The following is a 17,117-nucleotide window of genomic DNA, read 5'->3' on the forward strand; positions in this document are numbered from 1 at the left end:
CCTCAAAGGTTCGTCTAGTCAAGGCTATGGTTTTTCCTGTGGTCATGTATGGATGTGAGAGTTGGACTGTGAAGAAGGCTGAGTGCCGAAGAACTGATGCTTTTGAACTGTGGTGTTGGAGAAGATTCTTGAGAGTCCCTTGGACTGCAAGGAGATCCAACCAGTCCATTCTGAAGGAGATCAGCCCTGGGTGTTCTTTGGAAGGAATGATGCTAAAGCTGAAACTCCAGTACTTTGGCCACCTGATGCGAAGAGTTGACTCATTGGAAAAGACTCTGATGCTGGGAGGGATTGGGGGCGGGAGGAGAAGGGGACGACAGGATGAGATGGCTCGATGGCATCACTGACTTGATGGACATGAGTCTGAGTGAACTCCGGGAGTTGGTGATGGACAGGGAGGCCTGGCGTGCTGCGATTCATGGGGTTGCAAAGAGTCGGACACGACTGAGCTACTGATCTGATCTGATCTGATCACATGTGTTGAACTTGCCTGTTGCTCAAGTGGTAAAGAATCTGCCTGTGATGCAGGAGACCAAGGTTCAATCCCTGGGTTGGGAAGATCCTCTGGAGAAGGGAATGGCAATTCACTCCAGTATTCTTGCCTGGAGAATTCCACGGACAGAGAAACCTGGCGGGCTACAGTTCACAGGATTGCAAAGAGTCGGACACATTTGAGTGACTAACACACACACATCACACATATTGGCTCATTTACTTCTCATGAGTAAATGGAATGACTCAAAGCATGAAAGGGGGAGGAGGGGGAAACTGGTGAAAGTATTTAAACACACACACATCAGAAACAAATTTATGAGAACTTTAAGCTGAAGAAAGGACTTTGAAGTAGCCTGATATTGAGTCTACAAAGCTTTCTGAAATATCTGTATGAAAATAACTTTCATCCTGAGACTGACTCCTATCTGAGTTACCTTTGGTGCAATTATCTTTGATAATTACCGTGTAAAGATATTTACTAGGGCACTGCGTAAACTGTGATTATTATCTCACAGCTCCTTTTTAAATAATTAAATTACACAACTCAGGGATTGGTGATGAAAGAACTTAGAAAAAAAAAAAAAGAGGGTTGTAGATTATCCATTTTCTATAGGCAGTTTGAGGGCAAACACTCTTATTGCTTGTATCCAAGAAGCACAATGCCTAGCTTCATGGCCACTTACATAGGATGTGGCTAATGACATATTTTTGATTTGATTTAATGTTGATTTTGCAGATCAGCATCCAGAACAGGATGCAAGAAACTCCAGCTTCTATTAAATCTCAGACTATTTGATCATGAATGAGCATTCTTCTAAAAAATTGTCATTTGTTCTTTTTCAGTTTCACACGTCATTCATTACAACTTTTGTTCTATACTCTTTTGTTTTAAAGGAGAAGATCATGGAGATTAAAAAGCAAATAGGAGAAATGGATAGCAATTTTGTCAAGGTAATGATATAATGTCTTTAAGGAAGAAAAATAGTTCTGCAAAGAAATCTCAAATTTTAGTGAATGGAATCCAAAATTCAACAAAAGAGACTCAGAATTTTAGACCCAGAAGGGAACTTATTATTATTTATGCCCATATTTCTACATGAAAAGAGTCTTGTGCTTGCTGTCTAATTAAAAAATATTACAGTACTGATGAACTTATTTTCAGGGCAGGAATAGAGACACAGCCATAGAGAACAACAGACTTTTGGACACAGCAGGGGAAGAAGAAGGAGCAAAGAACTGAGAGAGTAGCACTGAAACATACACATTACCATATGTATAACAGATGCTAGTGGGAAGTTGCTGTGTAGTAAGGGAGCTCAACTCCTCGGTGCTCTGTGACAGCTTGAGGGTGGGATGATGGGGTGGGAGGGAAGTTCAAGAGGGAGGGGATATATGTATACTTATGTCTGATTCACATTGTTGTACTACAGAAATCAATACAACATCGCAAAGTAATTATCCTCTAATTAAACATAAATCTAAAATAGAATATAAAAAATATTTTTCTTCTAACAAAAATAATGCATGCTTATTTTAATAATTAAAAAATTATAAAAATATTGCAAAAAAAAGAAATATAAAGCCACTCTCAAAAATAAACACAGTGAACATTTTAGTATATTTATATTCTTCTAAATGTTTTAATACATATATTATAATATTATTATTTTAATGAGTTAACATTATATATATTATTTTCAAACTTGCTTTTTCGTTTGGCATTTTTCTTCAACAACTTTCTATGCCACTAGATGTCCTTTTACTTTTTCACTGTTTATGTGAGGCTGGGTTTGATTTTGGAATTTATTAAACTTATTTTGTTAGATATTTGTGGTTTTATAATCAATTATAAACTATACCTCAAAAATCCGTATATTTTCTTGCTTTTGCAAATAATTTTTAAGGATTAGTTTCCGTAAACGGCACCTCCTTGAATCACAGGACACTCTTTTTTCAGTTAACGCTCTGCTTTTCAACATATCCTGCAAGTCTATTATGGGATGATTAATTAAAAACCTTTCTAAGCATTATTTACTTAGGACATATGTGCAATTGACATTTGCATCTTAGAAGAGGATGATTTGCTTTCAGCCCATGTCTTGATCTTTCTGAGATACATGGGAAGAAAAGAGGAATAAGACACTTTTTGTGGATAGCATTTTTACTAAACTCTAAGGCCCAAGTATCCAAACATGATGAAGACTTACATTTATATATTGTAAATTTTAAAATATTTAGAAAAAATAGAGTTTTATTATTTTCTCAGAAACATATTATGTTTTTCCAACTAGTGTCCTGGTAAAAGTTTAAGAAGCAAGGAGAGAGTAGTGGATAGAGAAGAAAATTATTTGTAATATGCTGCTATTGTGCAAATTTATATCTTTGAAGTATTGAAAATAATTTATTGATCTTGTGGTAATACCTTCTGCAATTTATTGTGATTGCATGATGAATTTTTTCTAAGAGGAAGGGTTTTACTGAATAAAAGTAAGTTTCAGTGAAGCCTCCCTACAACTTAGTGATATCACAATGAGTATGGTTTTATTGTATAAACCAGAAAATGTAATTTCTATTTTACCCAAAATTGTGGGTGTCTTTTCAGGAAGATGCTTGTGATGAAGCTCATAAATTAAAGGAAAAACTTGTTGCAAGAATAGAGGTAAGATTTCACAGTCACACAAGTTCAAATAATGATCAAATGATATTATTTAAATCTACACACAGAGGTCATTCTTTCCCTGGAAGTTGAGTGTATACCACACACTGGTCTCTTTCTACCCCTTTCTCCCCTCCTGAACTTCTGCTTTGGGGTGCCAGAATGTCTCACAGGTGTGGTGTACTTCCAAGCTCTCATACCCTGGGGCTGCTCCTACAGCTCCTCCATCTGCAGCTTATTCTCCATGTCTACATATTATCCACTCTACAAAGCTCAATTCAAATGTCCTCTCATCTCCCAGACCTCCCCTAATCTCCCTTAGCCAGAAAAGTGACTCCATCTGAACTTCTCGCGCAAGAGTTTATACACTGAGATAAATGTGAATGCGTGAGTCAAACAGTGAATTAATGAATGAATGAACCTGTCACCAGTTCAGAGGTGCTTAATCATCCCACCTGTCCTAGAGGAGAAGTCCCAAAACCAAGCCTCAGCTACTGTGTCCTCACATTTTTTACTTTCTCTTTAGCATATCTATAGTATCTAATGAATATATGCATTTAGTTGTTTATTGCTTACCACCCAACCCTTATAGACACACATAAAATTCTTTGTCCCTTTTGTTAAAAAATACATGCGTAATGGAATGCCCATGTCTTGTCTGTTTTGTTACCTGCCACATCCTAGAATAGTGCCTGGTGGAGTCAGTCAAATAAATATGTTTTGCATAGATGAAAAAATTGAACAGTTGAATTCAATAAAAGAAGAACTATATTTCTATCTGAATATTCTGTGAATGTGTAAGTTTCTTTCCTTAGGTGAGTACACAGTGAGTACACATGACTCACGTGTGATTTGCGACACTCTTTACGTGTTCTGGAGGAAAGATACTTGGCATCATCTCCAATGAGAAGGGCAGACAATGGGAATCTTTTTTTTAAATGATTGATCTTTTTGTTCCCAGAACTTTTGCAAGGACATGGCTCTGCTGGATACAAAGTTGGGGATGTACCAAATGCAAGGGAATCCAGACTCTCAGAGTCCTGAAGAAATGGGCATGGATGAAAAGGAGCCCCTGCTTCTTCAGGCTTCATCACCATCCTTGGAGGAGAGCTCCCCTCCCCACATTACAATGTGGTGAGTTAGAGACAGGGACCTCTGGAGGCTGACAGAGTCCCCAAAATGAATGGACTATAGTAAGATTGAATTTCATCAAGGAATTTATTTTATTTTTTTAATAAATTATTTATTATTCTTCTTTAAAACTTTAAGTTGTAATATTTTTCTTCTTCATATTTTTAAAATTTTCAATCAGTATTTTCTTTCATTTACTGGCCACGTTGCATGGCTGGTGGGATCTTAGTTCCCCTACCAGGGATTGAACCCAGGCTATAGTAGTAAAAGCACCAAATCCTAACCACTGGACAACCAGGGAATTCCCAAAACATATACCTATTGCAATAGATATAGATATAGACATAGATACAGATATTTCTTTCTTAGCATTTTAGATAACTACATATATATGTATTCTTGCTTAGTCACCAAGTCATGTCTGACTCCTGGCAACTCTGGAGTGTAGCCTGCCAGTCTCCTCTGCCCATGGCATTTTCCAGGCAAGAATACTGGAGTGGGTTGCCATTTCCTTCTCCAGGGGATCTTCCCAATCCAGGGAATGAAACTGCATCTCAAGCATTGGCAGGTGGATTCTTTACCACTGAGAAACCTGGGTGGCCCCAGAAAACTACATATACATAAATTTTAAAGGATGGTGTCTTCAAGCTATGATGCAGCCACCTCTACTGAAAGAACATACCTGCTAAGCAGATTTGAAAACCTTTGTTTGCTAGACAGGGTGGCTCTCCCTTGTATGATATTGAAGACACACGTACTGGCAAATTCTGACTCTGGATCTCTTTTTCTGGAGATGCCATACCATCATATATGCCTTGAGTAGTATTTTCCTCTAAGAAAGCTATTTTTTTTATCTTTTTATTTTGTTTTATTCTTTTGTTAGAGAAAATGTGAAAATTAAGTAAACTCTGGCTATGTTTTCACACACAAACACATACATGCACAAATACTGTTAACTCAATTTTATAAAAATATAATGAAAATGGCATAAAACCATTTTATCTCTTTTGCTTAAGAAAGCTCTTTTAATTCTTTATCCCCAAGCACTAACCCAAGTAGAATCTTTCTTTTGTGTATGCACATTGTACTTAGCTCATAATCCTGACATAGTGCCCACAGCATACTATTGCAGTTAAATTATTTCCAATCTGTCTTATCTTAATAACCCATGGGCTACTTGAAGGCAGGAGTCTTGATCATTTGCAGATATTAAATATAAAATATGTCCATCATGCTCAACAAATATTTAACTTATTTATTAATTAAAGTAACAGGTGAAGAGTGATGTTGATGGTGAAGTAAGGACCATCAAAGAAAACTTCCTCCTCCATAAAACTCAATGAGAGAGCTGGAAAAAATTGTCAGAATCAACTTTTTCACAATTCTGTAAAGTAAATCTTTAGTATTCAGAAAAAGATAAAGAACTCTTGAAACTCAACAGCAAAAGACAAACAGCCTAATTTTCAGTATAAGCAAAAAACTTGAATAGACATTTCTTCAAAGAAAATATACAAGTGGCCAAAAATCACTTGAAAATATTTTCAGTGAAAAAGCACAATGAAAGCATTATTGATCTTTGGGGAAATGCAAATCAAAATCATGAGATATTGGGAATTCCCTGGCGATACAGTGATTAGAACTTGGTGTTTTCATTGCCAGGGCCCAGTTCTGATCCCTGGTCAGGAAACTAAGATCCCATAAGCCAAAATAAATAAAAAAAGAAATAATGAGGTATCACTTTACATCTCTAGATCAGTTCAGTTCTGTTCAGTTGCTCAGTCATGTCCAACTCTTTGTGACCCCGTGGACTACAGCACACCAGGCCTCCCTGTCCACCACCAACTCCTGGAGTTTACTTTATACCACTAAGATAACTATAATTAAAAAGACAGATGAAGACAAGCATTGGAGAGGATGTGGAGAAATTAGAATCCTCAGACAGTGTTAGTGGGATTGTAAAATGGTGCAAACACTTTGGAAAACAGTTTGACAGTTTCTGAAAATGTCAAGCTACCATATGATCCACTTGTAAGTATGCACCCAAAGAACTGAACATATATGTCCACATAAAAACCTGTATATGAATATTCACAGTAGCTAAAAAGTGGAAACAATACAAATACTCATCAACGGATTAAATAGGTGAACAAAATGTGGTATATCCATATGATAGAATATTATTCAGCCATGAAAAACAATAAAGTACCTATACATGCCATAACATGAATGACCCTTGAAAACATTATGCTAAGTGAAAGAAGTCAGACCCAAAAGGCTACATATTATATCATTTTGTTCATATAAAGTAGTAAAAGTGGGAAAATCCAGGTCTGCAGAAACTAGATTAGTGGCTGCCAGGCCTAGGGAGAGTGGAAAATAGGGAATGACTGTTTTGGGGAGGAATTTTGATAAAAATTTTCTGGAATTAGTGGTGATGGTTGTACAATCTTGTGAATAAACTAAAAGCCACTGAATTGTACAATTTAAAGAGTAAGTTTTATGGCATGTGAATTATATCTCAAAAACAGACAAATAAGTGAGTAAGTGAATGCCATTTGGTGATCACTTAATTGTGTTATGGGCTTCCCAGATAGCTCAGTTGGTAAAGAATCTGCCTGCAAGGCAGGAAACCCCAGTTCGATTCCTGGTTGGGAAGATCCCCTGGAGAAGGGATAGGCTACCCAGTCCAGTATTCTTGGGTTTCCCTTGTGGATTAGCTGGTAAAGAATCCGCCTGCAATGAGGAGACCTAGATTCGATCCCTGGGTTGGGAAGATCCCCTGGAGAATGGAAAGGCTACCCACTCCAGTATTCTGGCCTAGAAAATTCCATGGATAGTCCATGGGGTCGCAAAGTGTTGGACATAACTGAGTGACTTTCACTGTCACTTAATTGTGTTATACAGGCAGATAATCCAGGTTAGTTGGTCATCTTTCATCACATAATTGGCTTCAGAGATGGCTCAAGTGGTAAAGAATCTGCCTGCCAATGCATGAGGCCCAGGAGACATGGATTCAATCCCTGGGTCAGAAAGATCCTCTGGAAGAGGAAATGGCAACCCATTCCACTATTCTTGCCTGGAGAATCCAATAGACAGATTTGCCTGGTGGGTTACAGTCTGTGGGGTCACAAAGCATCAGACACAACTGAGCACGCACACACAGCACAGAATTACATCCTAGTTAAGACTGTCTAAGACTTTTACGAGTCTCCTGTCAGAGAACTGGAAACATTCTGATTCCATTTAAGCATATTTATACATTATCTCTTTTCAGGAAGTTTATCTTACAATGTCAATTATTCTATACCAATTTTGCTGTTTTTAGCTTCAGAGGGTGGCCTCTTCCTGGTATTATCCCCAATCCCTCAGTTCTCTTATAGTTTTCTTCTATTTATTAACCACATATAACGTGAACATTTGGAAAAGATTAAAGATTTTATGCAAGGAAAGTTCTTTTTTTTTTTTTTAATTGATGTTAGGGCTTCCTTGGTGGCTCAGACAGTGAAGATATCTGCCTGCAATGCAGGAGAAACTGGTTCAATCCCTGGGTCAGGAAGATCCCCTGGAGGAGAAAACTCACTCCAGTATTCTTGCCTAGAGAATTCCGTGGACAGAGGAGCCTGGTGGTGATGTGAAAAGTCATATATGACTTAGAAACTAGGCAGCAATAACTGATTATATTGAAGTTATAGGATTATAGTTTTTAATTTCTCTGTTTTCCAAGTTATCTGTAATTTAGAAAAAAAAACTATTTTCTCTTTAAATATTAATGTTAAAATGTGGCGTTTTTGTGGGAAATGTCCCAGCTTAGTATTTCCAAATATGATTAATTTTGGAATTTAGGAAGATAGTGCTTATTTACTAGGTATGTTTTGGTAGTGAGTCATTTTGCTTTGCATAAGAAGGAACAAATCTAGATTTAGTGCTCCTGGAGGACAGGACATTTCTGCTTCACCTTGCTAGCCATCAAAGCCTCTTTCAAATAGAGTATTTTAAGATCATTGGCTCTTTAATAAATATGTGAAGTAGAAGCAATTATTTGTGTACCTGCCAAGAGATAGCCAGTGGCAGTAATGCCAAGAAACTTGGCTCAGTTTCATGGAATCCAAAGAGTTGGGTCACAAAATATATGCATAACTAGCTTTAACTGTGCCCTAGACTTTCTCTTCTGAAAAGTATTATAGAAGGTAATTATCTCCAGGTAACTGGATTATCTGTGACATTTCTTTTGTTCTGTCTGTCTTTCTGGATTTTCCAGATCTTCTACCCTAATCGTGTATTGCATTTATAATTAGATAATAATGCAAGAACTTCAAAGCAAATAAATACAATGCAAAAAGGGCATGTCTGGTGGTGGGATAAAACTGCTGATAGAGAGAGTTGAATTCACTTGTCACATGTATTTTGTACCCTGAGGAAAATCTAGCTAGCTGGCTGTGCCCTTATTTCTCCCCAGATAGACTTCCTGTACCTCACAAGTGAAGTAAGGGTGGCAATAACCACGAAAATGTGAGACTAGCATTTCAAATAAAAGAGCTCCACAGTAATCAGGGTTTCACTGTCTCATGGCTATAGAATCTTAGAATTCCAGTGCCAGCCCTAGGATGGACTTATGTCTGTCTACTCCAAGTTCCTTCTTTTGCAGACATCAACAGCAGTTAAGAGAAGTTCAATTACTTACTTGAAGTTGTAAAGCTATACAGATGGAGGAACCAAGAGTCACATCAGTGTGATTTTCTTCAGAATGTTCTTTTGTTTGTTTATTTACTTATCTATCTATTGATTAATTGGTTGATGTGTAGCTGATTTATAATATCATATTGGTTTCAGGTAAAAGGGCTTACAAGGTGACTCAGTGGTAAAGAATCCGCCTGTGATTGCAGGAGATGCGGGTTCAATCCCTGGGTCGGGAAGATTCCCTGGAGGAGGAAATGGCAACCCACTCCAGTATTCTTGCCTGGGAAATCCCATGAACAGAGGTGCCTGATAGACTGCAGTCTGTGGGGTTGCAAAAGAGTCAGACACAATTGAACGCTCTTGGACAGACTTATACAACATAGTGATTTAATATTTTTATAGATTATACTGCATTTACATTTATTATGAAATAATAATTAAAAGACGCTTACTCCTTGGAAGAAAAGTTATGACCAACCTAGATAGCATATTCAAAAGCAGAGACATTACTTTGCCAACAAATGTCCATTCAGTCAAGGCTATGGTTTTTCCAGTGGTCATGTATGGATGTGAGAGTTGGACTGTGAAGAAAGCTGAGCGCCGAAGAATTGATGCTTTTGAACTGTGGTGTTGGAGGAAGACTCTTGAGAGTCCCTTGGACTGCAAGGAGATCCAACCAGTCCATTCTAAAGGAGATCAGCCCTGGGTGTTCTTTGGAAGGAATGATGCTAAAGCTGAAACTCCAATACTCTGGCCACCTCATGCAAAGAGTTGACTCATTGGAAAAGACTCTGATGCTGGGAGGGATTGGGGACAGGAGAAAAAGGGGATGACAGAGGATGAGATGGCTGGATGGCATCACTGACTCGATGGACATGAGTTTGAGCGAACTCCAGGAGATGGTGAGGGACAGGGAGGCCTGGCGTGCTGCGATTCATGGGGTCTCAAAGAGTTGGACATGACTGAGAGACTGAACTGAACTGAACTGGACTGGATAGCTATACTTCCCTGTACTATACAATATATCCTTGTTGCTTATTCATTTTGTACATAATAGCTTGCGTCTCTTAATTTCTAGCCCTATCTTGCCCCTCCCCTCTGCCCTCTTCCCCACTGGTAGCCACCAGTTTGTTCTCTACATCCTTCAGATGTTCTTAACCACAAATGTGTTTCTTTCCTTCTAGGAAACGTGCACTGAGGATTTTCATCATGTTTTATGTCCTCACCTTGACTGGACTTTCATGTTACATACTGTTTTTTGATGCTACATTTATCTTTGAAAAGGTGCTCCCTACAATTCTTGGGCGCCGCAGGATGTGGGAACTGCGGGAGATTCTTGCACCTTTCTTGAATTTGGAAGTGGAAGACTTGCTACCCTCTTAAAGATACAGAAGTTACTGTTACCCTACTGAATTTCTTCTCAATAAAAGTCTGGCTGTTCTTGTATTATGACGGTTAACTTACTTTTTAAAAAACACTATAGAGTGGAATATTACCCAGCTATGAAAAAAGAATGCATCTGAGTCAGTTCTACTGAGGCGGATGAACCTAGAGCCTATTATACAAAGTGAAGTAAATCAGAAAGAGAAAGATATCGTATACTGACATATACATGGAGTCTAGAAAGATGGTACTGATGACCTGTTTTTGAGGCAGTTTCAAAGGAGATGCAGATGTAAGCAACAGACTTACAGTCACAGTGGAGGAGGGAGAAAGTAGGATGACTTGAGAGAGTAGTATTGAAACATATACATTACCATATGTAAAGTAGATAGTGGGAATTTGCTCTTTAATACAGGGAACCCAAAGGTGGTGCTGTATGATAACCTAGAGGAGTGGGACAGGGAGGAGATAGGACGGAGGTTTAAGAGAGAGGGGACATATGTATACCCATGGCTGATTCATGCTGATATATGGCAGAAACCATCACAATGTTGTAGAGTAATTGTCTTCCAATTAAAAATAAAATTAAGAAACAAAACACTAGAGCGTGTTTTGTGAAGGACATTATAGTTATGCAGAGAGTGGCTGATAAGATAGAAAAAAAATGAAAGCAGTTATCTTTACCCTCATGACTCACAATGAATTTTCGCACACATTTTTAAAAACATTACTTTCAAACTACTAGCCTCTCTTCTCCCCCAGCCATGTGGACATTGAGACTACTAAGTATTACTTTCATGGGTGGTTGTTCCCACCTATTTTGACCTCTGGTATCTCAGAAAGGAAAGAACAGAATTCTCTCCAGTTTTACTTCAGTTGAATTGGGGCCTTACAATGGTTGTCTGGGGAGGCCTTATAAATAGCTGAGAAAAGAATAGAAGCTAAAAGCAAAGGAGAAAAGGAAAGATATATCATTTGAATGCAGAGTGCCAAAAATACCAAGGAGAGATAAGAAAGCCTTCCTCAGTGATCAGTGCAAAGAAATAGAGGAAAACAATAGAATGGGAAAGGCTAAAGATATCTTCAAGAAAATTAGAGATACCAAGGGAAAATTTCATGCAAAGATGGGCTCAATAAAGGACAAATGGTATGAACCTAATAGAAGCAGAAGATATTAAGAAGAGGTGGCAAGAATACACAGGAGAACTATACAAAAAAGATTTTCATGACCCAGATAATCACAATGGTGTGGTCACTCACCTAGAGCCAGACATCCTGGAATGCAAAGTCAAGTGGGCCTTAGGAAGCATCACTACAAACAAAGCTAGGGAGGTGATAGAATTCCAGTTGAGTTAGTTCAAATCCTAAAAGATGATGCTGTGAAAGTGCTGCACTCAATATGCCAGCAAATTTGGAAAACTCAGCAGTGGCCACAGGACTGGAAAAGATCAGTTTCATTCCAATCCCAAATAAAGGCAATGCCAAAGAATGTTCAAATTACCGCACAATTGTATTCATCTCAAACGCTAGCAAAGTTATGCTCAAGTTTCCAAGCTAGGCTTCAATAGTACATGAACCTAGAACTTCCAGATGTTCAAGCTGGATTTAGAAAAGGCAGAGGAACCAGAGATTAAATTGCCAACATCCATTGAATCATCGAGAAAGCAAGGGAGTTCCAGAAAAACATCTACCTACTTCTGCTTTATTGACTACGTCAAAGCCTTTGACTGTGTGGATCGTAATGAACTGTGGAAATTTCTTAAAGAAATGAGAATACCAGACCACCTTACCTGCCTCCTGAAAAATCTGTATTCAAATCAAGAAGCAGCAATTATAACAGACATGTAACAACGAACTGCTTCCAAATTGGGAAAGGAGTACAATAACAGACTGGTTCCAAATTGGGAAAGGAGTACATTGTCACCCTGCTTATCTAACTTTTTTGCAGAGTGAAAGTGAAAAGTGAAAGTGAAAGTCACTCATTTGTGTCCAACTCTTTGCTACCCCATGGACTATAGTCCATAGAATTCTCCAGGCTGGAATACTGAAGCGGGTAGCCTTTTCCTTCTCCAGGGGATCTTCCCAAACCAGGGATCGAACCCAGGTCTCCTGCATTGCAGGCAGATTCTTTACCAACTGAGCCACAATTATGTGAAATGTCGGGATGGATGAAGCACAAATCGAAATCAAGATAGCCAGGAGAAATATCAATAATCTCAGATATGAAGATGACACCACTCTTATGGCAGAAAGCAAAGAACTAAAGAGCCTCTTCATGAAAGTGAAAAAGGAGATTGAAAAAGCTGGCTTAAAACTGAACATTCAAAAAACGAAGATCAGGCATCTGGTCCCATCATTTCATGGCAAGTAGATGGGGAGAAGTAGAAGCAGTAAAATAAAAGCAGATTTTATTTTCTTGGGCTCCAAAATCACTGCAGATGGTGACTGCAGCCAGGAAATTAAAAGATGCTTGCTCCTTAGAAGGAAAGCTATGACAAGCCTAGACAGCATATTCAAAAACAGAGATAACACTTTACCAACAAAGGTCTGTCTAGTCAAAGCTATGATTTTTCCATTAGTCATGTACGGGATGTGAAGTTGGACCATACAGAAGGCTGAGCACTGAAGAATTGATGTTTTTGAATTGTGGTGCTAGACAGGACTCTTAAGAGTCCCTTGGACTGCAATGATATCAAACCAGTGAATCTTAAAGGAAATCAATTCTGAATATGCATTGGAAGGATTGATGCTGAAGCTCAAGCTCCAATACTTTGGTCACCCGATGTGAAGAGACGACTCACTGGAAAAGACCCTGATGCTGGGAAAGATTGAGGATGAAAGGGGAAATGGGCAGCAGAGGATGGATGGTTGGATGGTATTACCGACTCAATGGATCAAACTCTGGGAGATAGTGGAGGACAGAAAAGCCTGGCATGCCGCAGTCCATGGGATTACAAAGAATCGGACACAACTTAGTGACTGAACAGCAACAACAATTTGATAGAATAGTTTTGAAAGCCAGACTGGGACATTTTTATCCCAAGTTTTGTAGGTAATGTTGGAAAAGTGAACATTATTTGCAATATGAAAAATAGCTATAATGAATTGTGCAAGATTAATAGAACCATGAAGAATAAATTGGAGGTGTGGGCAGATGGAGTGTGAGAGATTTGTTAAAAGGTCATTCCGTGGTTCAGCTGAGCTAAAGAGGTGAGAATGGGGGTGAAAAGGAGATGGTGGGTGAGGTAGATATATAAGGGTGGGTTTTATGATATTTGCTTGGGTAACAGATGCGGGGTTGGAAGAGTGGTGACAGGGAGGTATGGAATGCAGCCCAGTTCTCTTCACATTTGAATTGGTCTTGAAGGATGGTTACTATTTTCATGACAAAGATGAGGGAAAGATATTTCAGAGAAAAAAACATTATGAGTAAAACTTAGGAGCCATAAATGGAAGGCAGAGTCAGGAACAGACTTTGTATGCTTGTATGTTCTTTTTTTATTTAAAAAATTTAAAGAATTTTTTAAAATATAATTTTTGAAAGTTACTTTCCATTAATTGCATTCCCTGTGCTGTATAATACATCCTTGAGACTATCTTATACCCTATAGTTTGTGCCTCACTTTTTCCTACCATGTTACTCCTGTCTTGCCACTGGTAACCACTAGTTCTCTGTATTTGTGAGTCTGCTTCTTTTTTGTTGTATTTTTAAGATTCTACATATACATGATATCATACAGTATATTGTCTTTCTCTGTCTGACTTACCTCACTTAGCATAATGCCCTCGCAGTCCATCCATGTTGTTGCAAATGGCAAATTTTCATTCTTTTTTATGACTGAGTAATTCCACTCTGTGTGTGTGTGTGTGTGTGTGTATCACATCTTCTTTATCTTTTCATCTGTTGATGGACAGTTTAGGTTGCTTCCATATCATACCCAGCGTAAATAATGCTGCTATGTACATTGTGATACATGTATCAGTAGCTTGAAATGTGAAGTTCGCTTGTGAGTAGTTCTCAAGCTGTGATGTTTAATAGGATTCTACAAAGAGACTTTTAATTGCACATTTGTCTGGGGCTTCCCAGGTAGCTCAGCTGGTAAAGAATCCGCCTGCAATGCAGGAGGCCCCTATATGATTCCTGGGTAGAGAAGATCCCCTGGAGAAGGGAAAGGCTACCCACTCCAGTGTTCTTGGGCTTCCCTGTTTGCTGAGACAGTGAAGAATCTCCCTGCAATGTGGGAAACAGGTTCGATACCTGGGTTGGGAAGATCCCCTGGAGGAGGGCATGGCAACCAACTTCAGTATTCTTGCCTGGAGAATCCCATGGAAAGAGCAGCCTAGCAGGCTGCAGTTGTGTCGCAAAGAGTAGGACATGAATGAGCAACTAAGCACACACAGAGCAGCACTTCCAGAAATTCTGAATCTTTAGGTCTAGTGTGAATCTCTAATATTTTCCATGTTAATCATTTCCCCTAGTAATTCCTGGGGCTCAAAGTTTAAGAACTACCATGCTATGCCACGGGCAATAGTTACCTGGAATTTTAATTTGACTGAGATCTCATACAAGGTTAAACAAGAGGTGAATAAATTTACGGGGCAGGCTAGGAGTCAGGGGGATGAATGAGGGAATTTCCAGGACATACAGAAAGGGAAAGAGCTAAAAGCTCTGGGAACAATGAGTAATGTATTCAAAAAGTCTTGTGATAGTGAGAATATGCTGACAGAATAAAAAAACAGTCACAGACTTGTTTATAGATAAAAAGACTGTTCAGACCAATTTGTAGATAGAACTTGGAGTGTGTTTTTTATAAGCTCCAGGTAAACTCTCACTGCCGGGAACAGTATCAGCTGATTTATTTGTAATACCAAAATAGAAGCATCGAGTTTAGCTCAAATAAAGCTACTTATTGCAATAAGTATATAACACAAATAAAGAAGTAAGGTAGAGAAACTAGATTCTTTTAAAGAATAAATTAATATTTTACTAACTTCCAAGATATGTTTTATTAGGATTTTCACTAAGATGGAATCATTTTCTCTGTAGGATGAAGATCCTGAAAGTAAAAATGGTGCTATTTCACATCAATTTATTTCCCATTTGTCAGCATCTCAAGCTGGAAAGTTGGATATCACAGTGTTCTCTACTGAGAGAGGGAAACATTTTGTAGAGCAATGTAATATTAAGGTGATATAAATATCTCTGTGTGGTAATTCCTTTTACTGCTTTGGTTGGTGTTTTATTTCAGATCTTTAAAATGCCATATTCAATTGAGTCAACTGCTATGCTCAAGGTTGCTTACAAAAAATGTTGGAATCACCTTACAAATATGGCCTTGGTTTTGGATTAGGAGAAAAGAAAATGAGTGGTCTCAGACTCTCCATTTGTCATGTTTTTTTGGAGTGAACACAGCTATGCTGCAGCGAAAGGAGCTTTAAACTTGGATTCCAAGTTGAGTTCAAGTCACAATCTGCTGCCAACTGTATGCCAATCTCCACCTGTCCCCCACCCCCACATCCTCACTCAAATAGAACCCAAGGACGTTCCCCAGCTGCTCAGTGTTGGCTGCTAAGAGCTCACAGCAAGCATCTTCCCTGGGATTTGCCTTTGGTCAGAGAGACCTGTTTGACACCTAAGTTTCCTCTACCTTTCTTATATCCAATGACTGATCCAGGCCAGGGTACATTTCTTAAGGGCCATTCCAGACTCAGAGTTCCCATGGGATCACTTAAGGTCTCTAATGCAAATGTATTGCAGTCCAACTTCTCCCTCTTTTCAGTCCTGTTCCCACCACTCTCTTTAAATGTGATGATCTTGAGAATATTCTCTTATAAACATAAACTGGGGCTTCCATTGTGGCTCAGCTGGTAAAGAATCTGCCTGCAATGTGGAAAACCTGGGTTTGATCTCTGGGTTGGGAAGATACCCTGGAGAAGGAAAAGGCTACGCATTCCACTATTCTGGCCTGGAGAATTCCAAAAACTGTATAGTCCATGGGACTTCAAAGAGTCGGACACTACTGAATGACTTTCACTTTCATTTTCAAATCTAAACTGAGGCCTTCATTTCAAGCTCCACTTCAGGAAACTTGACTCAAGACACAAGTGGAAAAGAATACTAACCAAATGAGAGCAAACAAAGACTTGTTTATTTGCAGCTTGCTAATTGGACTGCAAGGAGATCCAACCAGTCCATTCTAAAGGACATCAGTCCTGGGTGTTCTTTGGAAGGAATGATGCTAAAGCTGAAACTCCAATACTTTGGCCACCTCATGCGAAGAGTTGACTCATTGGAAAAGACTCTGATGCTGGGAGGGATTTGGGGCAGGAAGAGAAGGGGATGACAGAGGATGAGATGGCTGGATGGCATCACCGACTCGATGGATGTGAGTTTGAATGAACTCCAGGAGATGGTGATGGATAGGGAGGCCTGGCGTGCTGCGATTCATGGGGTCACAAAGAGTCGGACACGACTGAGCGACTGTACTGAACTGAACTGAAGGCAAGAAAGTCAATCACCATTACATGTGTTTTAGCAGAGACTCTTGATGAAAGTGAAAGAGGAGAGTGAAAAAGTTGGCTTAAAGCTCAACATTCAGAAAACAAAGATCATGGCATCCTGTCCCAACACTTCATGGGAAATAGATGGGGAAACAGTGTCAGACTTTATTTTTCTGGGCTCCAGAATCACTACAGATGGTGACTGCAGCCATGAAATTAAAAGACGCTTGCTCCTTGGAAGGAAAGTTATGACCAACCTAGATAGCATATTCAA

General features: G+C 38.9%; 1 protein-coding gene across 1 annotated transcript in view; it reads left to right on the forward strand.

Annotated features, from left to right (window-relative positions):
• The window catches only part of SMCO2 (single-pass membrane protein with coiled-coil domains 2), a 34,183-nt gene extending 23,841 nt beyond the window's left edge, over positions 1-10,342 (forward strand). Inside the window, exons 6-8 of the mRNA XM_010856046.1 lie at positions 3,102-3,154; positions 4,113-4,285; positions 10,144-10,342. Of these exons, the coding sequence (XP_010854348.1) occupies positions 3,102-3,154; positions 4,113-4,285; positions 10,144-10,342 (425 nt within the window). The remainder of the gene's footprint in view (positions 1-3,101; positions 3,155-4,112; positions 4,286-10,143) is intronic.
• The last annotated feature ends 6,775 nt before the right edge of the window (positions 10,343-17,117 follow it).

Source organism: Bison bison, unplaced genomic scaffold (assembly GCF_000754665.1).
Source record: "Bison bison bison isolate TAMUID 2011002044 unplaced genomic scaffold, Bison_UMD1.0 scf7180017864370, whole genome shotgun sequence".
NCBI lineage: Eukaryota > Metazoa > Chordata > Mammalia > Artiodactyla > Bovidae > Bison > Bison bison.